General features: G+C 36.0%; 1 protein-coding gene across 1 annotated transcript in view; it reads left to right on the top strand.

Moving 5' to 3' along the window:
- The window catches only part of LOC142349991 (uncharacterized), a 47960-nt gene extending 26765 nt beyond the window's left edge, over positions 1 to 21195 (top strand). Inside the window, exons 6-9 of the mRNA XM_075401873.1 lie at positions 1055 to 1325; positions 12813 to 12992; positions 20026 to 20193; positions 20683 to 21195. Of these exons, the coding sequence (XP_075257988.1) occupies positions 1055 to 1325; positions 12813 to 12992; positions 20026 to 20193; positions 20683 to 20921 (858 nt within the window). The 3' untranslated portion in view covers positions 20922 to 21195. The remainder of the gene's footprint in view (positions 1 to 1054; positions 1326 to 12812; positions 12993 to 20025; positions 20194 to 20682) is intronic.
- The last annotated feature ends 1446 nt before the right edge of the window (positions 21196 to 22641 follow it).

The raw sequence follows: 22641 nt of genomic DNA on the forward strand, positions 1-22641 counted from the left end.
TTGGCAAAACCTGCAATTTTTTAAGTTTTTTTGAAATTTTTTTTATTTTTTAGGTTTCGCCAACCTGAAGGGCCAGCGAACCTCCTCGAGCGTTTGATTATTACTGCATAGCTTTTAGATGTAATTGAATGTTTTTCAAGATTTTAATATCAACAATTTTGAAAAATATTTGCAATTTTGTGAATCTTTTTGAAGTTTTTATCATTTTTCCGGCACCAGGGTCCTAGTTCTCCTCCAAGGTTTGATGATAGGCTGTCGCATAGTTTCTAGAGTTAATGGAATGTTTATCAATATTGTAATTACTTGTACTTAATTGTAATTTTCTAGCAGTTTAATTTTCGTCAAATTTTCGGAAAATTATGTTCCCAGTTTATGGATCTTTATGAGCCAGTGAAACTATTTAAAGCTTGAAATAGGGATACTGGATTGTCTCTTGAGATAATGAAATTGTTTTGAAGATTTCAATATATTGAATTTCAGCAAGATTTTGGTAAAATTTGCGATTGTTTTCAAAATTTTTGTCCTATGATCATTACTGCCCAACGAAGCTTTTCAAGTCAAGCAGATTAGTTACTTGACATAAATCCAGAGACAGAAAATAGTTTTGAACATTTTCACTGCGGAATTTGGAGGCTTTTTAAAATTTTGCAATTTGCAGTTTTTTAAAATATCAGTTTTTATTTGATTTATTTACTAAAAAGGCTAGAAAAATAAAAGTTGCAGAGTCGAATCAAGCTAAAGCTAGCCTCACTAAACTGTGGCTAGCTACTGACAAAGCCAACCGCTCGCCGGTCGTTTGAGAGCAATTCGCCCGACGTTAGTCGGTTATGGTTATTCATTTTTGGAAGGGATTGGAATGCGTAAAGGGACAAGTCCAGCGTTGCAGTTCAGTAGTCGTGAATTTGGAAGGAAGAAAGACCCTTTTATGACCCTCCGGTACTCTATACTTTCAGGCGCTTATAATAGTATCTATTAGTTGTTATTGACAGATTTTACCCGGTTACGTTTTTCTTATCAGTGCAAGAACTTGCTGTATAATAGGTTATTTGTTTAGTCACCAGGGTATTCAGCCAACATGGCAACCTCATCTGGCAACTGTGGGAAACCCTGCTGCTCCTACTCCACTGCCAGTCCGCCCAGCGCCACCACTTTTGGGACATTGGCACTCCCGCCCTCCGCAGGTCATGGTAGAGAATCGCCGGGGTATGGTGGTGTTGGTATTGTCTGTTCGGATATGGTGGCTGCAACAACTGCAAGCAATGGCGTGGCTTCCTGCTGCTTCACAAGTACCTGTACTAACAGCAACTTCACCGTCTCAATCTCCGGTTTGCTACTGCAGTATTACTTGCCTCATATTTCGAATGTTAGGTAGGGTTTTGGAAGCGGAACCCAGCTGTTTCGGTAAAATAGCTTGGAAATAGAAAGGGAAGTTTTCTGGTTATAAAACTAAGAAATTTAAATGGGGATTTCGACCCAAAATAAATAGCAGTCTGGCTACTCAGTTGACTCTCATTATCTTTCGTAGCGGAGTTGTCTTTGCCCTTTTTTCACTCATGTTAGCAAAATGATAGAGACTATCATTTACTAATCGCCGCGAAGCGATAGTGGATATTATTGGGACATAGTGTTTTTTAATAGCCGCCCTCGTCTTCTCAGCCGGTTATTATAGCGCTTCTATTTAATAGCCGCACAGCGATAGCTGGGGCTATTATTGGCCTTCTCTTGGTTTTTTTACAATTCAAAGAATTTGATTTGTATTGGGGCGCTGTCTTTTTTTTAAGATCTGTTCACACATTTTCATGATTTTTGAAGTCAAATTGGTGTAGTAATTTTGGTCACGCCGAAACAGGAAATGGAGTGAAAAACCGAGTGGTTTTGCGGCGTGAATTTTTTTCGTTCTAATTTAAAAGTAGAGTGAGAAAACGGTTTTTGAACAAAAATTCGGTTACTCGCTAGTTGTTTTTTGTTCACATGCGGCAATTTCACTTTGATTTTTACTGTTTTTTCGATTTTTTGGATCGGATTTTATTCTAAATGGTTTTCTCAATCCATTCACAGATCATTCTAGGCCTAGTGTTTTGTTTGAATTAAATTGTCTTTTCTCGCTAGTTGTTTTTTTGTTCACTTGCGGCATTTTGACATTGATTTTCTGTTTTTTTTTCTTATTTTTTTGTTCTGATTTTTTAAAAATAGTTTTCTCAATTCACTCATAGTCCATTCTAGTCCTAGTTTTTCGGTTTAGTCAATGAAAATTCTTTGAATTGTACGTCAGGACTTGTCCTGCTATGTTTTTTTATTTCGTCGTCATGATTTTTGTTACGACCATATGACGTCACAGCCACTTTTTGTTCATTCGTTTATGCAATTTCAACTGAATTGCATGCGTGACGTCATTTTTCGCTCTTAGTGGAGCGAGTTTTTTTGTTCAATCGCGTGATTAAATTTTTGGTCACACTTGACTTACCTCACTCTCAAAAATGACTTCCTCACTTTGAAATTGACTTTTTACTTTAATTCAAAGAGATAAGGTCAAATGGGTGTTTGTCACTCTAAATGAAGGTTATTTGAGAGCAGCTAATAGAGGCAGCAAAAACTTATACAGATTTTTAATCAAAATATAAAATATCAGCCTTCAATGAAAAGACAAATTATTTTTTGGTCTGTTTTTTACTGCTTTTTTGAGACTGCAGATCTACGAAGCTATTGATGCGGCTATTTTCTGGCAATCTGCCAGCTAAGTTTTTACGATTCAAAGAATTTGAATTGTATTGGGGCGCTGTCTGTTTTTTAAGATCTGTTCACACATTTTCATGATTTTTGAAGTCAAATTGGAGTAGTGATTTTGGTCACACCGAAACAGGAAATGGAGCGAAAAAGCGAGTGGTTTTGTGGCGTAAATTTTTTTCCCTCTAATTTTAAAGTAGAGTGAGAAAACGGTGTTTGAACAAAAATTCGGTTTCTCGGTAGTGGTTTTTTGTTCACATGCGGCAATTTCACTGTGATTTTTACTGTTTTTTTTCCATTTTTGGGATCAGATTTTTTCTAAATGGTTTTTCCAATTCATTCATAGTTCATATTAGGCCTAATTTTCTTGTTTGAATGGAATTTTAATTTATCGCTAGTGGTTTTTTTGTTCACATGCGGCATTTTGACATTGATCTTGTTTTTTTCTTATTTTTTTTTGATCTGATTTTTTTAAAAATGGTTCTCTCAATTCACTCATAGTCCATTCTAAGTCTAGTTTTTCTGTTAAGTCAATTAAAATTCTTTGAATTGTACGTCAGGACTTGTCCTGCTATGGTTTTTACTTCTTCGAACTTTTTTTCGCTTTACCCATTTTGCCGCTTTTCTAGGCTAGTTTCACTCTTCTGTCATTCTGCTCAAAGTCCTTTTAAACAGCAGCTGCTCAGCAAAGCAATTCGAAATGAAAAGAGTCAGTATAAAAACTCAGAATCAGAAATAGAAACGGGATAACCCATAAAGCCCATTTTTAGATGCCCGTACTTGCACTTTGTTCTCATAAGTTTTAGTTACTATCTATAATGCTTATTGGTTTTAATACTAGACCCTGTAGCCTCTCACTGAGAGACAGGAGTATGTTCAATTACGAAATGACATCAAAATAAATCGCACTTAAAAATGTTTTTATACAAAAATCAATTTTTGTTGATATTTTCTTTTCTTTCAATCTCAATAGAGTTATGGGAATCAACGGTGGCTATTTTTCGGCAATCCGCCGGGTATGTTTTTGTATTGGGCCGATGTGTGTTTAAGATGTTTTTACATATTTTTCAATGACTTTGATTTTTCAAAACGAGATAAACAGGTAAACCCCAGCGGGTATTTAGTTTCATTATAGGCCCAAAGTTAGCTTTAGTAGTCCTTCAAGTGCTTAGAGTGGTGCAGCTGCTGGCTGGCCTTAATTTAAGGTTAAAAGGTTATATTTAGGTGTTTTTGAGCTCAAAATGGTGGAGTCAGAGATTGGTGTTTGAACAAATTTTCAAATTGTTCAAATTGTTTTGAGAGGTTTTTTTTCACGTGCGTCAATTTGACTCTGTTTTCAGAGTTAGTTTCCTTTTGTGATTTTAGTTTGATACACATGTTTTCTAATTGCGCCTTGTTGGAATTGCTAGAGATCATCAAGGGACATTTGAAACATTTTATGCCCTGAAAACTGTTTTGTCAAAAAACATTAAAGAATATTTGATTTTGCCCACTTTCAAAAATTATTTCTGTTGTCTTATCACTTAATATCATCAATGAGAGATCTCATTGGTGGATATTGAGACGAAAAAGAGCCTAAATAACGGTCTGAGTAAATAGCTTATTAGTTTTCATGACTTTGCCAGTACGTTTTCTCAAAAATTATCAGAAAGTTTTTGAGTTTTTGTTATACTTTTGTAATTTTTGTTGCCTTATCGTTTATTCTCATTAACAACAGGCCTCATAGGTTGCTAATAGTGGATATTTTAGTCGGCTAAATCGTTTCTCTCTAAAGCTGATGACTTCTATGATTTCTTTTTGCAGCTGCTGGGTGGCCTTAATTTAAGGTTAAAAGGTCATTTTTAGGCGTTTTTGAGCTCAAAATGGTGCAATTTTTCATGTTTTTTTGTTTTTTTTTTAGTTTTTTGTTTGATTAGTCTTAAGTTGAAGTTTTTAAAAGATGATGAAGCACTTTTGCGAGACAAAATTACTTGTTGTGGCCATTTGATGAGCTATCTCTTTTGGTACTACAAACGCAAACACGCAAAATGAAACTCATTTTTGCGATTTTTTTCAAATTTTTTGTCATTTTTCAAGAAAATTTTTGTCATTTTTAGATTTTCAGCCTCAGGAATCAGGGAATCTCTTATGGTTTGATAAAAGGACCCTGAATAGTTTCTAGTAACAATGGAATGGTTTTCAAAATTTTGATGTCTTAAGTTCTAGCATTTTTTGATCAAATCTCTAATTTTTTATAAAATTTTCTTCTGTTTTTGATTTTTGTCCGTTACTGAGTGTCAGGAAACCTAATCAATGGTCTGATTAAAAGTTAATGCACAGTTGTTGGTGTCAATTCAATTGTTTTCAACAATTTAAAATTTCGAATAATAGAAATTTTTCGAAAAAATTGCAATTTTCAAATTTTTTGAAAACATGTCTTTTAATCAGTTTTCTCGCCTCAGTAGCCTGGAAACGTTCTCCAGGCTTTCGTAGTATGCTATTACTTAGTTGTTAGGGGCAATGGAATGGTTTGCAGTATTTTAAAAGAACGATTTTCTATTTTTTGAAATGGAAAAATTATTGCCTCTCGATCTTTGAGCCAATGAATTTTTTAGGCTTGGAATTGGTTTTATGGATCGCCTTTATAGACACAGAAATGGTTCCGAAGATAAGATATCACGGTTTTCAGCAAATTTTCGTTAAAATTTGCAATTGAATTCATTTTCTGAGTCAATCGATCTTCAAGTGACTTTTTTTCATGTCTTGCAGATATGCTCCTGGACCGACTTCAGAGAGAAAAATTGGTTATGAACATATTTTTGAAATAGCTATTTTTAAAGGGATCAAATTTTGACTTCGGGGTAAAAGCTTCAAGAGTTGTAGCAATGAGTAGTTTTTTGTTTAGTTTGTTTGATTGTTTCTTTCTCAAGTTTTGAGGTGATTTTGTTTGCGTTTTGGCTGGCATTGTTCAATTGGTCTGCTGGTCTGGTAGAGTAATTCTAAGATTTTAATTCAATTTTTTGGGTTGTCTTTGAGGACTAGTTCTGCTATGTTTTTACAAATGAAAGAATTTGAATTGTATTGGGGCGCTTTTTTGAAGATCTGTTCACATTTTCATGATTTTTGAAATCAAATTGGAGTAGTGATTTTGGTCACGCCGAAACAGGAAATGGAGCGAAAAAGCGAGTGGTTTTGCGGCGTGAATTTTTTTCGTTCTAATTTAAAAGTAGAGTGAGAAAACGGTGTTTGAACAAAAATTCGGTTTATCGCTAGTGGATTTTTTTTCACATGCGGCAATTTTACTGTGATTTTTACTGTTTTTTTTCCATTTTTGGGATCAGATTTTTTTCTAAATGGTTTTTCCAATTCATTCATAGTTCACATAGGCCTAGTTTTTTTGAACCAAATGTCCATTTCTCGTAGTGTTTTTTTCACATGCAGCATTTTGACATTTATGTTTTTTTTATTCTGACTTTTTTGGGAATTGGTTTTTCCAATTCACTCATAGTCCATTCAAAGTCTAGTTTTTCTGTTTAGTCAATGAAAATTCTTTGAATTGTACGTCAGGACTTGTCCTGCTATGTTTTTTTACTTCTTCGAACTTTTTTTCGCTTTACCCATTTTGCCGCTTTTCTAGGCTAGTTTCACTCTTCTGTCATTCTGCTCAAAGTCCTTTTAAACAGCAGCTGCCCAGCAAAGCAATTCGAAATGAAAAGAGAGTCAGTATAAAAACTCAGAGTCAGAAATAGAAACGGGATAACCCATAAAGCCCATTTTTAGATGCCCGTACTTGAACTTTTTTCTCATAAGTTTTAGTTACTATCTATAATGCTTGTTGGTATTGATACTAGACCCTGTAGCCTCTCACTGAGAGACAGGAGCATGTTCAATTACGAAATGACATCAAAATAAATTGCACTTAAAAATGTTTTTATACAAAAATCAATTTTTGTTGATATTTTCTTTTCTTTCAATCTCAATAGAGTTATGGGAATCAACGGCGGCTATTTTCCGGCAATCTGCGGGTATGTTTTCGTATTGGGCCGATGTGTGTTTTTTAAGATGTTTTCACATATTTTTCAATGACTTTGATTTTTCAAAACGAGATAAACAGGTAAACCCCAGCGGGTATTTAGTTTCATTATAGGCCCAAAGTGGGCTTTAGTAGTCCTTCAAGTTCTTAGAGTGGTGCACCTGCTGGGTGGCCTTAATTTAAGGTTAAAAGGTCATAATTAGGCGTTTTTGAGCTCAAAATGGTAGAGTCAGAAGTTGGTGTTTGAACAAATTTTCAAATTGTTTTGAGAGGCAGTTTTTTTTCACGTGCGTCAATTTGACTCTGTTTTCAGAGTTCGTTTCCTTTGTGATTTTGGTTTGATACACATATTTTCTAATTGCGCCTAGTTGGAATTGCTAGAAATCATCAAGGGACATTTGAAACATTTTATTCCCTGAAAACTGTTTTGTCAAAAAACATTAAAGAATATTTGATTTTGCCCACTTTCAAAAATTATTTCTGGTGTCTTATCACTTAATATCATCAATGAGAGATCTCATTGGTGGATAATGAGAGGCAAAAGTGCCTAATTAATGGTCTGAGTAAATAGCTTATTAGTTTTCATGACTTTGCCAGTACGTTTTCTCAGGTAGTTTTTGAGGTTTTGTTATACTTTTGTAATTTTTGTTGCCTTATCGTTTATTCTCATTAACAACAGGCCTCATAGGTTGCTAATGGTGGATATTTTAGTCGGCTAAATCGTTTCTCTCTAAAGCTCATGACTTCTATGATTTCGACATCAATTGTTTTCAAGAAATATTATAGAATTTTTGATTTTTGCGAGTTTTTGTTAACTTTATTATCTTATATCTTTGTCGCATTATTGACCGTTTTCATTCGTTTCTAAAAAAGTTTTCCTTTTTGTTTAAAATCTTTTCAACTCATAGCTATTGCTTTCTTTGACATACTCTGCCCATTTTTAAAAGTTTTTTTTGTGAATGTGAATTTTTAAGTTTTGCAAGTATTGAACTTTTGCAAGTACTGAACTTTTGCAGTATTGAACTAATTGAAGGTTATTTGAGAGCAGCTAATAGAAGCAGCAATAACTTAAACAGATTCTTAATTAAAATATTAACATCTCAGCATTTAATAAAAACAATTCTTAATTATTAATTGTAAACGTCTCTTTAGATAATAATTGTCAACGTCTTTTTAAGCGAAATTTTTGCTTGACCGTTTTCTTCTAAACCGTTTTCGTTTTATTTTCTTGAGTGACTTTTTCAGACTTTTTGGTCTTTTGAGTGATTTGAATTGCTTGCAATCTAAGTCTATTGCAAGAACATCAGTCACAAGACCCTGATAGACGAGTGGTTAATGATTTTTGTCTCGTACTCCGGAGGTCGGGGCTTGGATCTCCTCCTGGGTTGAGTTTATTGCACCCATAAATTATCTAAGCAAATGTCCCCTCTTGAGTTTAATTTCCCAGCATCGTTTTGTCTGACCATTTGACTATTCGTCCTCAAAAATGAGATACACAGGTAAGGCCCTAAGTATGAGATTCACCAAAACGGTTTGAGATATAAATTCATTGTGTGCAAGTGCGGTTCTTAGCAATGACCCGACGCCCTATTGCCAACCATGAGTCATTTGGGAGCAATTCGCCCAAGGTAGGTCTGTTTTTTTTCTGTTTTTAAGATTTGCTTCACATTCAGCAATTTCTGTTTTTTTTAGACTGCTTTTGAAGAGTAATACATTTGTTTGAACTTTTGCACAGTTGCAGTGTTAACACCTCAAACGGCAGCTAATGGTATATTCAACGTAAACACTATTTGTTTGCATAAAAAATTAATGAATTGTGGAGGTTTGCCTATTGTGTATTACATCGCGTAGTCTCATGAACTACAGGTCTCGTTGGCACTGGTGATGTATAATTGTGTCATTTTTTGGTTGCAATGCATATCTATTGGTTTTTAACAGCCTTGATTCTGTTCTTAAAGAAAATACTTTTTTAAAAAGGTTTTGTCGATGTTTGAAGTATCTATTGTCCCACGAATTAGTGTCATTTCGGAAAACTTGTCTAGATATCTAAACATACAAAATTGAATACTTGAATAGTATTCTTTCATATCTAACGCTCTTTGCTTGCATGCTTTCATTAAAATTTTTTGATCTTTTATTCTTGATCACTTGTTTTCAAAAATGTTGTTTTTGAGTTCCGCATGTTTTGTTGTTCTTCCCTTTTTTATGTAATTTACTAGTAGTAATTGAGAGTTCTGGATTATGCCCAAGTATAGTCGAGACTTTAGGGCACAGCCAAGGGTTTTCACCCTTCAGTTCATCAGTTCGTTGCGTTGAAATAAAAATATAACAGTTTCAGAGTTTTGAGTGAGGGTTGCAGCTACCACAGCTGCACAGAATCCTCCAGCTGCATGTGCTCAACTCGTTGTACTGTTCCAGGAAGAAGTTTCGGTACAAATAACTCAATTTTGGCTTGTTTAAGTCCTCCAAAGATCCCAATATTCTCGAGAGGATGTTGACTAACTTGGCAGTTCGATGGAAGAAATTTTCACTACACTTGTTTCTGTTCACTTTAGGGATTTCGAGTTCATTTCGTGCATCTTGTCTTGTTCTTTTATTGTCTTTGAGATTCATTTCGTCAGTGGTAGTGTAGTCATACTTGTTTCTTAACAGATCACACATAAACAAAACATCATGAAGTTCACTGTACATTGATAAGGGTAGTAAACCACATTTGATTAGTCGTGTTTTATAGTCAACGTTTACTCCAAAGAACCACTTTGTGGCTAGTCTTAGAATTTTTTCCACTTTTCGGAGGCACACAGTGATCAAATGAGAGACCTGAGAACTATATACTAGAATCGGGACGACGTATCCGGCGTAGGCGTTCAACTTAGCTTGCAGCGTGACATTCTTGCTCACGTTTCTTTTGATTTGATACAATGCTCTCAGGGCTTTGCTGGATCTTAAGTCAACGTTGCTCGACCACGTTAAGTCACTGCGCACTAAGCCACCAAGATCGCTCTGCTCTTTTACGATTGGTAACTCAACTCCGAATATATCGGTTTTCAGGTCCCCTTTGAGCAAGAGCTATGAGCTCTTCTTTGCTTTCAGTATCATTCTGTTTTGTAAGCACCAGTTATGTAGTCCGTCTCGATTTTTCTCAAGGTCGTGTTGGTTTGTAATTACCACCTTAAAGTCATCTGCAAAGCCGTAACACGGATGTGTGACACAATTCGGCAAGTCGTTGATAAAAATCAGAAAAAGAAGTGGTCCCAACACTGAACCTTGCGGTACAACACTAGAAACTGCTTTTAAGGATGACCTAGCTGTGTTAATCTGTACAAATTGTCGCCTGTTTGTGAGATAGGAGTGAAGTAGCTTAAGAAAGTTTCCCACAGCACCAAGACGAGCAAGCTTTTCGTGGAGTCCTTCATGACAGACTTTATCGAAGGCCTTAGAGAAATCAAGATATAGGACTGCCAAATGTTTTTCAGTTTCTGAATCCATCGTTTTGTAAATTTTATCGAGGAAAATCAAAAGTTGAAGTACTGTAGATCGATGTTTTCTGAACCCAAATTGACTGGAGTGGAGATTATCTTTTACAAAGAGATAGAGTGAATCAAAGATTAGTTTTTCAAAAACTTTTGAGATAGAACACAGTAGGCTGATGGGAGGGTAACATGAGACGTCAGTTTTGTCACCATCTTTAAAAACAGGGGTCACCTTGCTAATCTTCCATTCATCTGGATAGGTGCCTTTGTTGCAACATGTCTGAAAGACAAGCTTCAGAGAGCTGGATAGAGATTTGGCGCAGTTTCTCAAAATCAGGTTCCCAATTGCGTCATGGCCTCTGGCTTTGTTTTCTTTTAGACTGCTAAGACAATTTCAATTGAGGTCTTCGATATTTTTGGAGTGTTTAGTTCTCCTCGGGAAGCAGATTTCGGTTGTGGAATGGCCTTCATTAAACACACTCACAAAGTAATCATTGTAAAGCTCAGACCTACCATGGTCTGTATCAGCCGATTGATCTCCGTTTATTACTCGAGTCGAAATAAGAGGATTTTTTCTGATACTTGCCAAATACTTTTGTATGTGACTGAAGCACCTGGTCTGGAAATTCTTTGCTTCAATGATTTTCAAGTCATTAACTGCTGACATTTTAATTTCTTTTTCAAACTTTTTGATTTTGAGAAGTTTGCTCAGATTTGGAGTTACAAGTTTTCTTTTCAATGAATTGAGCTTTTTTATTTTATGAGATGTCTCCCTTGAGATCCAAGGTTTGAGAGAAGCTCTGTGTTTTGTCACACGTGGAACCAGTCTCTCAATTTTTTCGTTAATCCAGTTATACCACTGATACAAGAGACAGTTTACATTGCTGTAACAGTTCGGTGAAAAAGGCGTAGACAAAATATCCTCGTTGAATTTAACCCGGTCAACTTTGTTGAAAGCTAGTAACATTCCTGAAAGATCTTTTTGCAGTTGCTTATGGGCCTCTAAATTTGGAACCAGTCTCTCAATTTTTTCGTTAATCCAGTTATACCACTGATACAAGAGACAGTTTACATTGCTGTAACAGTTCGGTGAAAAAGGCGTAGACAAAATATCCTCGTTGAATTTAACCCGGTCAACTTTGTTGAAAGCTAGTAACATTCCTGAAAGATCTTTTTGCAGTTGCTTATGGGCCTCTAAATTTGCCCCAAATGCAGATTGGTCTGAGCAGTTTTTGTCACTGATTTGGTTAGTATGGTCACCTTCGGCATATCAAATCAGTGACAAAATCTTTTAGTCTCATTTAAGACACGTATTCTCAGCTTTCTAAGTTCTGAGTTTAATGGTTCAAGTATGTCAACATGTATGACATTCGTTTCTGATCAGTTTTGTCCATTTTTTGATAACTGATTTTTGCCTTTACTTGTGATGACATTTATTAATAAAATTTGGTAGATGCTTTCTTATGATGGAGTGTTAGATGTTGAAGATTTTTAGTAGTAGTTTCATCTTTTTACTGAATTTGAGACCACTTGTTTTCGAAGAGTTAAGTGAAATCCGAATTTTGCCAAATTTCTTATTCGCTGTCCTATTGCTTTGTCTTGTCGGATTTTTACATTGTTGGAGTGTGCTGTCTATTGTTCCTTAATGTGAACTTTAACGTAGTTTTTTGAGATTTGTATGGGTACAATAGTGTTTTTCTGAAAAGAAATCATTGGTATAAGTTAGTTCTTGTTTGTTTTATTTTTTAGCTATTTGTATAGGCTTTACATACTATCAAAGAACGTTCATCTACTGAGGTTGATGGTCAGGTCTTTTTTCCTTTCATTTCTTTGGATGGTACTGCAGTACTGGTTGTTCAATGACTTGGTTTCGTCGTGAGACGCTTTTTTTAAATACATTTTTTCACACTGAAGTCGAAGTCTATTTTTGATTACTTTTCTCCTTAACTAGCGGAATTTCAGCGCCTGACGGCATTTATCTTTCTCTGGCAAGATTTTTTGGGCCACTTGCGTAATTAGATTTTGATCATATTTGACTTAACTCGCTCAACAAAATCCCTTTTTACACTTGAAAATGGGAAAATCAATTCAAATTGATTTATGATCAGGGACATAGATTTGTATTGAAGGCTCCTAATATGAAATGACTTTTGAGAAATGAATTTCAACGAGCCATACCTATTTATCTTTGCAAGTTTATTTTTCATTAATTTTTCCTGTGTTTATAACAGACAACTTTTGTTTTCTATTAAATGAAGAGTAATATTGGGAGGTTTCGTACCTTCTCATCAACAGATATCCGCTTGATAATGACTTTTTTGTTGGAGGAAGATTAGACGAAAAGTAAATGCTTAACAATTTTAGTAGGCTTTGAAGGTTCAACATAAATATTTCTCAATTATAGATCTAAGGATACATTTTGTGTCGAATTTTAGAGCTGAATACTTTCGATATCTTAGTGCAATGTATTCGAAAGTAAATATATTTTCTGTTTGCAAATTTTGGTGGCAAATGTAAAAGGAAAATATAGAAGTAAATAAATGTTTGTGATATAGTTGGACTTCGGATTTGGCGGATATTTTATTGAACATGATACATTTCAGGCAAAGAACAGCAGTCAGTGTTGAGTTCTCAACGCGCCTCTCCTCACCACCACTCCAACTACCAACTTAGATCTCTCTCTTCATCCCCTAAAGCCTCTTCATTCTCTCCAAACGCAGCCATCGCAGGAGGGGGAAACAAGTCACCTCTTCTATCACACTCAGTCAGCAGTTACAATAACGGTAACACACACTTTGTCCTTTCTATTGTGTTCATAAAAGCAAGGTAATTTCTGCGTTTTACATGGCTCTGAGTTTAAAATGATCTAGCTCGATCATTACAACTTATATCTGGCTCGTATCGGTCATTAATAGCCGCCCTCATCTTCTCAGCCGGCTATTATAGCGCTCCTATTTTTTTTACTTCGTCGAATTTTTTTTCGCTTTACCCATTTTGCCGCTTTTCTAGGCTAGTTTCACTCTTCTGTCATTCTGCTCAAAGTCCTTTTAAACAGCAGCTGCTCAGCAAAGCAATTCAAAATGAAAAGAATCGGTATGAAAAATCAAAGTCAGAAACAGAAACGGGATAAACCCATAAAGCCCATTTTTAGATGCCCGGTACTTGCTCTTTGTTCTCATAAATTTTAGTTACTGTCTATAATGCTTATTGGTATTGATACTAGACTCTGTAGCCTCTCACTGAGAGACAGGAGTATGTTCAATTACGAAATTCTTTCAATCCCAATAGAGTTATGGGAATCAATGGTGGCTATTTTCCGGCAATCTGCCGGGTATGTTTTACTATTTCATGACTTAATGAGGAGTATCTTTTTTGATCAGTTCTTAAACTATAAAAATGATTTGATTGTGATCATTTTGTAAATATAATTTATTCATATCTGTTTGTTAACGATGAAAAGTGATTGTTTTTTGGTTGGCCAACTCAAACCCTCGCTAGTCGCTGAGTGCATTCGCTCGACGCTAGTCGTCTATGTTTGAATGGTCGAAGTCATGTGCTCTTTAGGGGGGGGGGGGGGGGGGGTAAAAAGACGTACCTATGTATAAAGATTACGTATAGCACATTTTCCCTCAAATCCCAAAGACGTACCTCACAGCATGATACCCAAGCTGTCCACACGAGGGGGATTAGCAAGATAATCCCTTAATATTAAATTAGTAAGGTCATTTACCCATTCCCATATTACACTTTAATAATGTAAATTTCCAAAGACGTACCTCACAGCATGACACCCAAGCTCTTCACACGAGGGGGATTAGCAAGATAGTGCCTTATAACAAATCAGTAAGGTCATTTACCCATTCCCATATTACACTTTAATTATGTAAATTTCCAAAGACGTACCTCACAGCATGACACCCAAGCTGTTCACACAAGGGGGATTAGCAAGATAGTGCCTTAACAACAAATCAGTAAGGTCATTTACCCATTCCCATATTACACTTTAATAATGTAAATTTCCAATAACGTACCTCACAGCGTGACACACAAGTTGTTCACACGAAGGGGATTAGCAATATAGTGCCTTAACAACAAATTAATAAGGTCATTTACTCTTTCCCATATTACACTTTACTAATGTAAATTTTCAAAGGTGTACCTCACAGCATGATACCCAAGCTGTTCACACTAAAGGGATTAGCAAGATAGTGCCCTAACAACAAATCAGTAAGGTCATTGACCCCCTACCATTTTACACTTTAATAATGTAAATTTCCAAAGACGTACCTCACAGCATGACACCCCAGCTGTTCACACGAAAGGGATTAGCAAGATAATCCCTCAATGACAAATTAATTTGGCTCGCTTATATTTTAGCCACTACTCCTATTCATTATTTCAAACAACTTCTAGAAATCAGTTGGTCAAAATTCTAGTTTATTTTATCTTTTTTTCAGATAGTCTTTGTTTCTTTCTCCTTGTTGCCAGTTTCAAGTTGAACAACTGCAGTGTTGAAGCTGGCTAAAATGGTCCAGTTTAAAAACAGGAACAAAGTAAAATTTCTATTAGTTAAATTTGTTTGCTTACCCGCTTCATCACTGCAGGTGTTCAACTTGAAACTGGCAACAAGGAGAAAGAAATAAAGACTATCTGAAAAAAAAATAAACTAGAATTTTGACCAACTGATTTCTAGAAGTTTTTGAAATAATGAATAGGAGTAGTGGATAATATATGAGCAAGCCAAATTAATTTGTTTTTGAGGGATTATCTTGCTAATCCCTTTCGTGTGAACAGCTGGCGTATCAGGCTGTGAGGTACGTCTTTGGAAATTTACATTATTAAAGTGTAAAATTTTAGGGGGTCAATGACCTTACTGATTTGTTGTTAAGGCACTATCTTGCTAATCCCTTTAGTGTGAACAGCTTGGGTGTCATGCTGTGAGGTACACTTTTGAAAATTTACATTATTAAAGTTTAATATGGTAGGGGGTCAATGACCTTATTGATTTCTTGTAATGGCACTGTCTTGCTAATCCCCTTCGTGTGAACAGCTTGGGTGTCACGCTGTGAGGTACATCTTTGGAAATTTACATTAGTAAAGTGTAATATGGGAACGGGTAAATGACCTTATTAATTTATTAAAGCACTGTCTTGCTAATCCCCTTCGTGTGAACAGCTTGTGTGTCACGCTGTGAGGTACGTTATTGGAAATTTACATTATTAAAGTGTAATATGGGAATGGTTAAATGGCCTTACTAATTTAATTTTAAGGGATTACCTTGCTAATCCCCCTGGTGTGGACAGCTTGGGTATCATGCTGTGAGGTACGTCTTTGGGATTTGAGGGAAATTATGCTATACGTAATCTTTATACATAGGTACGTCTTTTTACCCCCAGGTCTGCCTACGATATACTACTCTTTTAGCCGGTACTCGGAGAATTGATTACTACATTTCTCGATTAGTGTTTTTTGGGTGCAATTCAGTACAATTTTTAGTGCTAGGAAGATCTTGCATGCATTAAGAGTTTACTTGTTCTGTGCAGTAGTATTAAAGGTCGATTTTTCATATTGCTCTTATACGAAGTTTATTGCAATGATTATAGAGGCGAAACTTTAAGCTGAGCGGAGCTATATGCGGTGCTCCTGGTTTTTACAATTCAAAGAATTTGAATTGTATTGTGACGCCGTCTTATAAAGATCTGTTCACACATTTTCATGATTTTTGAAGTCAAATTAGAGTAGTGATTTTGGTCACGCCGAAACAGGAAGTGAAGCGAAAAAGCGAGTGGTTTTGCGGTTTTTGCTCTAATTATAAATTAGAGTGCAAATACGGTGTTTGAACAAAAATTCGCTTTCTCGGTAGTGGTTTTTTTGTTCACATGCGGCAATTTCACAGTGATTTTTACTGTTTTTTCAATTTTTTGGATCGGATTTTTTTTCTAATTGGTTTTCCCAATCCATTCATAGTTCATTCTAGACCTAGTTTTTGTTTGAACCGAATTTCCATTTCTCGTTAATGGTTTTTTGTTCACATGCGGCATTTTTACATTGATTTTCTGTTTTTTTTTTTAAATTATTTTAATCTGATTATTTTGGAAATGGTTTTTACATTTCACTCATAGTCCGTTCTAGGTCTAGTTTTTCGTTTAATCAATGAAAATTCTTTGAATTGTATATCAGGACTTGTCCTGCTATGTTTTTTACAATTCAAAGAGTTTGAATTGTATTAGAGCGCTGTCTTTTTTTAAGATCTGTTCACACATTTTCATGATTTTTGAATTCAAATTGGAGTAGTGATTTTGGTCACGCCGAAACAGGAAGTGGAGCGAAAAAGCGAGTGGTTTTGTGGCGTGAAATTTTTTCGCTCTAATTTTAAAGTAGAGTGAGAAAACGGTGTTTGAACGAAAATTCGCTTTCTCGCTAGTGGTTTTTTGTTCACATGCGGCAATTTCACTTTGATTTTTACTGTTTTTTCGATTTTTTTTGGATCGGATTTTTTTTTCTAAATGGTTTTCCCAATCCATTCATAGTCCGTTTTAGGTCTAGTTTTCTGTTTAGTCAATGAAAATTCTTTGAATTGTACGTCAGGACTTGTCCTGTTATGTTTTTTTTACTTCGTCGAACTTTTTTTTCGCTTTTCCCATTTTGCCGCTTTTTCGACATTTTGCGTGAAATCTTTTTGACTTCTCTAGGCTAGTTTGCGTGATTAGATTTTCGATCATAAGTGACTTACCTCACTCAATAAAATGACTTTTTCACTTTAAAACTTAAGTTTAATTTGAATTAGGTTAAGGTCAAAGGAACTCATCTTTGCAGGTCCCTGATAGAAGGTTTCGGTGGAATGAATTTTAACAAGCTTTATTAATATATCGCTGAATGTTTTTTTAGCTAGCTTTTTGAGTGGCGCCGGTTTTTTTCAATTTAGATCTGTATCTGTTTCTGTGTCTATTATACGGCACGCAAGTCTTTTCTTTCGCAGCTATTCCGGCAATCTTCCGGCTATGTTATTTATGTTGTTTTTCGTCTGATCAATTAGAATGATTTCAAAGTAAATTTTTACGAGGGATTTTTTCTTGTTTGACTTCTCGTTTTGCATGATTGATTGACTTTGCATGGCTTTTCTCTCGTTTTACAGGATATCAATTGATTTAGTCTAAAAGCTGCCTACCTTTGTATCAAACCCCTGCCAGTCGTTTGATAGCAATTCATTCGAGATACGTCATTACGCTTGTTTCGTTAGGAGTTCACATATCAGATGGCGAAAACTGCATTAACCAGTAAACTTATGATATTCTGTAGTAATTTGGGGGATCATTCTGTGGTACTTGGAGATTCGTAATTACTCTCAGTACTCCCGGTATTTTTATGCAATAAACTGCTCTCGAACGAAGTTTGAAGAATTGTTGTAAATGTGTGCATCTTTTGAATGTAAAACGTTTTCTTCTAGAAGATTATTCCGATTTCACTTCTTGAGTGACTTTTTCACGCTTGACTTTTTGATGTTTTGAGCGATTTGAATTGTGCGCATTCAGAAATTAACTTTGTTGCTAGTCCGTGTAGCGTAGTGATTGATGTCCCCGACTCTTACCCGAGAGGTCGCGGGTTTGAACACCTTCCAAGGCAAAAGTTTCTGTACCATAAAAGTTTTTCTAGCCTATGACAACTTCTAAATCGTTTGCCTCGCCAGTCGTTCGAGAGCAATTCGTCCGAGGTTATTGTTTTTTAATTGCTCTCGACTGAAGATTGAAGCAATTATTGTAAACATGTTGGTATCTTTTCATGAAAAATTTTGCTTGGTTGATTTGATTTTTCGAGCTTTGTCGTCCGCCTTTTTTCGCTTGGCGTGATCTTAGTTCTTCTCTCATTCAGACATTTCAGCAGCTGAACTCAATTGACGGCAGTTCACTTCTAAAAGTTAAATGAAAAGAGTGTCCAAAATTGATGTTATTTGTAATGGCCGCCGTCAACATCTCAACGGCTATTATTTAGGCGCTCTTTTTACAATTTAAATAATTTGGATTATTGTTTTTTAAAGATCTTTTACTCACTTTCATGATTTTTGATGTCAAATCGAAGTGACGATTTTGGCCATGCCGAAACAGGAAGTGGAGCGACGAAGCGAGTGGTATTGCGACGTGAAATTTTTTCGCTCTAAATTTAAAGTAGAGTGAGAAAACGGTGTTTGAACAAAAATTCGCTTTCTCGCTAGTGATTTTTTGTTCACATGCGGCAATTTCACTTTGATTTTTACTGTTTTGTCAATGTTTTGGATTGGATTTTTTCTAAATGGTTTTCCCAATCCATTCATAGTCCGTTCTAGGTCTTGTTTTCTCTGTAGTCAATGAAAACTCTTTGAATTGTACGTCAGCACTTGTCCTGCTATGTTTTAAGATATGTTCACACATTTTCATGATTTTTGAAGTCAAATTGGAGTAGTGATTTTGCGGTGTTCATATTTTTTGCGGCGTGAATATTTTTTGCTCTAATTTCGACGCAGAGTGAGAAAACGGTGTTTGAGAAAAAATTAGATTTCGCGCTATTGGTTTCTTGTTCAAATGCGGCCTTTTGACGTGATTTTTGCTGTCTTTTTATTTTTTTACCTGATTATTTTTCTAAGTGCGTTTCCAATTCTATTCATTCATCGTCCATTCTAGGTCTAGGTTTTTTGTTGAATTGTGTCAGGGCTTGTCCTATGTTTTAATTCGCTTTACCTTTTGATTGTTTTTCGTTTTACATTCACGATTTTTACGTTTTACTTGTGACTTACCTCGCTCACTCTTTCAACTGAATAGATTTTCAATTCTTTCTTTCTTTGAATTACGCAATATAGTTCACTATATTGCGTAATTCAATGAAACAAGATTACGGTCAATGTCAAAAGAGCAAAATCATAAGAAACCCTATAAACCGATAAAGCCCGGTCATAAGTCACAGTGCATTAGGTTATCAAAGTCTAATAGAGCGATTGCGAGCTGACTCTAGTATAAAGGTTAATAGTTATCAGTTTAGATGGTGAGTTAAGTATTGTTTTGGAATAAAACTGAAACGGCACACCAAATTATAGCGCTTTTTGAAATTTAGAAAAAAGTTCGTTCAATTTCTGTCTCTTCTTTTGTCTGTTTCAATATTGATCTGCGTCAAGCGCTTCAACGGTTGCTATTTCCGGCAATTTTAGGCTATATTTTCGCTTTAATTTTTAGTGGTTAGAGTGGTATGCAATAACCTCTAATGGCGTCATTTGATGCCCCATGGTTACTCACCACACCAACTGACGCAGGCTGTTATAGATTCGAGTTCCCACTAGTTGTTTGAGAGTTATTACATGACGTTAGTCGGTTATGTTGCTTTATCAATTTTTCATCTGATCGGCCAAGATTTTTCTTGATCCAAATTGATCTCAATGTAAAATTAAGCCGTTAACTTAGTTTGTTGCAGTTTACTGCTAATTGTCAAATTAAAAGAGCTAAGATTGGTTTCATTTTTCTTTTTAAATTTTAGTAGCGTATTATAATAAGCTCTAATACCATCACTTTAAGGCCCTTAGTGACTCTACATCCTCCGTGGCTGAAGTAAGGCACAATTGATCCCCACCACCTGTTGTTTAGAATGACTCGGCCGACCGTTTTATGAAGTTAGGGGTAAATGTAGAGTATAAGTTGAATTTCAGCATTTCGCGTTATCCGTGTTTTCGCTTTCTATCGTTCTACTCAGTCCTCTCTCAACTCCTTGTCTAAACAGTCTTTTCGTAACACCCTCCACAAGTTAATGGGAAATATCCGTAATGCCTTTTGTTGAATAAGACATTGGGTATTCCAGGTGCAAGTGTTTGGGGATTGGGTAGCAGTAGCGGTGGGGGTGTGAGTGGTGGTGGTGGTAACTCTGGCCCTTCATCGAGATTATCGCCGTGTCCTAGTCCTGATACTGCGGCTGCCATGAACTACATGTGGTCGCCGAACTCTCCTAAAATGCTATACACAGCTGCAGGTACTCATTGTCATCTCAATTTAAATACATGGCCCTGATAGATAGCAATCACTGTCTTTAATGCTAACCAAGATAATCTGATAGCCATTATTTATACCAAGGAAATGATTGCAGTCTGACAGCCGCGTCATCCAGGTGAACGGCTTCTTGTACATGGTCTTCTTTCTACTTGTCATTGTAATAAATCGTGATAAGAGCTATCGTTTGAAGCGGCTTTTTGTGCTCTGATCGATATTTTATTAAGGAACTCTGATCCGAACATAAACCTACTATGACACCAAAAATAAGTCAGGGGGCAATAGAGATTTCTAATAGTTCGTGGTGGAACGAGGAAAATTGCGGCTCCAACTTAAGGATACTTGGTCGAAACTTACTTTTTCTCATCTGTGCTCAGTTATATCCAAATAGGTGTCAATCGCTGCTACTTTCGTAATAACCCACTTTGGTTATCTCTTGCGTTCTTTAGTTTTGTACTATCGTTTATTGCAGGTGCAGACATGTTGGATACGGCGCTTGTGTCCAATGGTGGAGTATTAGGAAGTGGAGCAGGTGGAGGAGAGAGTGGAAGCAGTATGCAGCAGCAACAGCAGCAGGCTACGGAGTACAATCTGCTACGTGCTCTCATGGAGTCACAACTTGAATACTACAACTCTTTCAGTCGATCGGCAGCTGCTAGGAAGTCGCCACCATCTTCTGTCTCTCCACAGCCAGGACCCTCTACATCTTGACAACTCCACTCACTTGCCCTTCTCATACCTGCGAATGGACGCATCTCGATCCTAAAAAGAAGTTTCTGAGAACTCTCAAATGGATTATCAATTATCCACGAAGCGAAGAAAGTGGGGATAGTCCAATTAGAACATTAACATAACAGCTTGTTTACCAAGTGCATTAAAACTGTAACTACTACATAGGAAGAGGTCTTGATTTTTTACGGCGTCTTGGATATTATGATACTAATTAGTAGTTTTAGCGATAGGAAAAATCAACTTTCGAAATTTGTGTTTTCAAAAGAGAAACATGGAACTAAGTAGCACTCCTCAAATGAGATTCTACGGTGTCAGGACAATTTACCCAATTCCATTTTACCCAATGCCATTATACCCAATGCCATCTTAACCAACCTGCCATTTTACCCAATGCCAACTTACCCAATTTACCCTATTGCTACATTAACCAGAACAACCATTTAGCCGACTATAAAATAAATGGACCGGGGGACTTGATATGAAATTATCACAACCGAACATGGGATTAGCCCACTATATAACTAAATGGCCTGTGGGACTTGATATGAAACTATCACAACCGAACATGGGATTATAATGTCCACAAATATTAAAAATCATCCTTGAAATAGCGACTGCTAATTTGTAATCGGATAATTGAACGAAAAGATCAAAGAGCATTGGGTAAGTTGGTATTGGGTAAAATGGCATTGGGTAACATGACATTGGGTAAAATGGCAGGTTGGGTAAAATGTCGTAGGGTAAAATGGCATTGGGTAAATTGTCATGCAACCGATTCTACACCTATCATTGAAAGCATATTAGCAGCTTGTTCACTGGGCTTCATAATGATCTGGTGATGGTCAACATATATAAATTAATGGAGGTGTGCGTTTTTACAAGATGACTCGTGAGTTAGAAAAGTTTCTGCGAATCTATGATGTGTTGGATTTATATTCGGCTTCTACGGTTTGTTGCTGGTCAATAGTCCGGCCTTGTTCCGAATCGGTCGCATAAAGAAGCGCTTTTTAATTGTGTCTTTACGTGATCGGTTTGATTTGGCGGAAATTTTCCGACTTTGACTTTTTAAGTAATTGCGTCAACGAAACTTTCCTTCTCAATTTTGAGCAGCTAAACTTAATTCGCTGCAGTTTATTCCTAAAAGTCGAATGAAAACTGCACCTAAGTTGGTTTCAATTTTACTACTCGAAGAAGAGTAATGGTGATCAGATACGTTTTTTGGGAGTATATTTGAAACAGAAAATGCCGCACATGAGACTAAGTGTTTAGATCAAATTACAGGGTTGAAAGAGCGGGGAAAATAAATAGGTGCGAATAAATTTACACTAAGAACAAGATTCATTTTCTTCGTCCGGCATTTTCAAAGCAGCTTTTTTCAGTTCTATTGTTTCTAACTAAAATGGTTCTTTTCTGCATCATAATTCTCTGGGTAAACGTTTTGAACTTCAGATAGGTTGCAGGCGCTCTGTTCCTTCCTGGGGCTAGATTCTTAGCATTGTGTAGTTTTAGGAACAACATTTTGCTCAGCAAATAGCTTCAGCAAATATTTTGTCTCAGAAGACTTTATTATTACTCTCCAGAAAAAAACTGACTGAGTACCGAGATAAATTGATGGCCAAGATTTAATTTAAAAATAAGAATAAATCTGTGATCCTGCAAATTCCTCTGTGTTTTCAGTCCTTTGAAGGGAGAACAGTTG

This window comes from Convolutriloba macropyga, chromosome 11 (genome assembly GCF_964194025.1).
Source record: "Convolutriloba macropyga chromosome 11, txConMacr16.3, whole genome shotgun sequence".
NCBI classification, from domain to species: Eukaryota; Metazoa; Xenacoelomorpha; order Acoela; family Convolutidae; genus Convolutriloba; species Convolutriloba macropyga.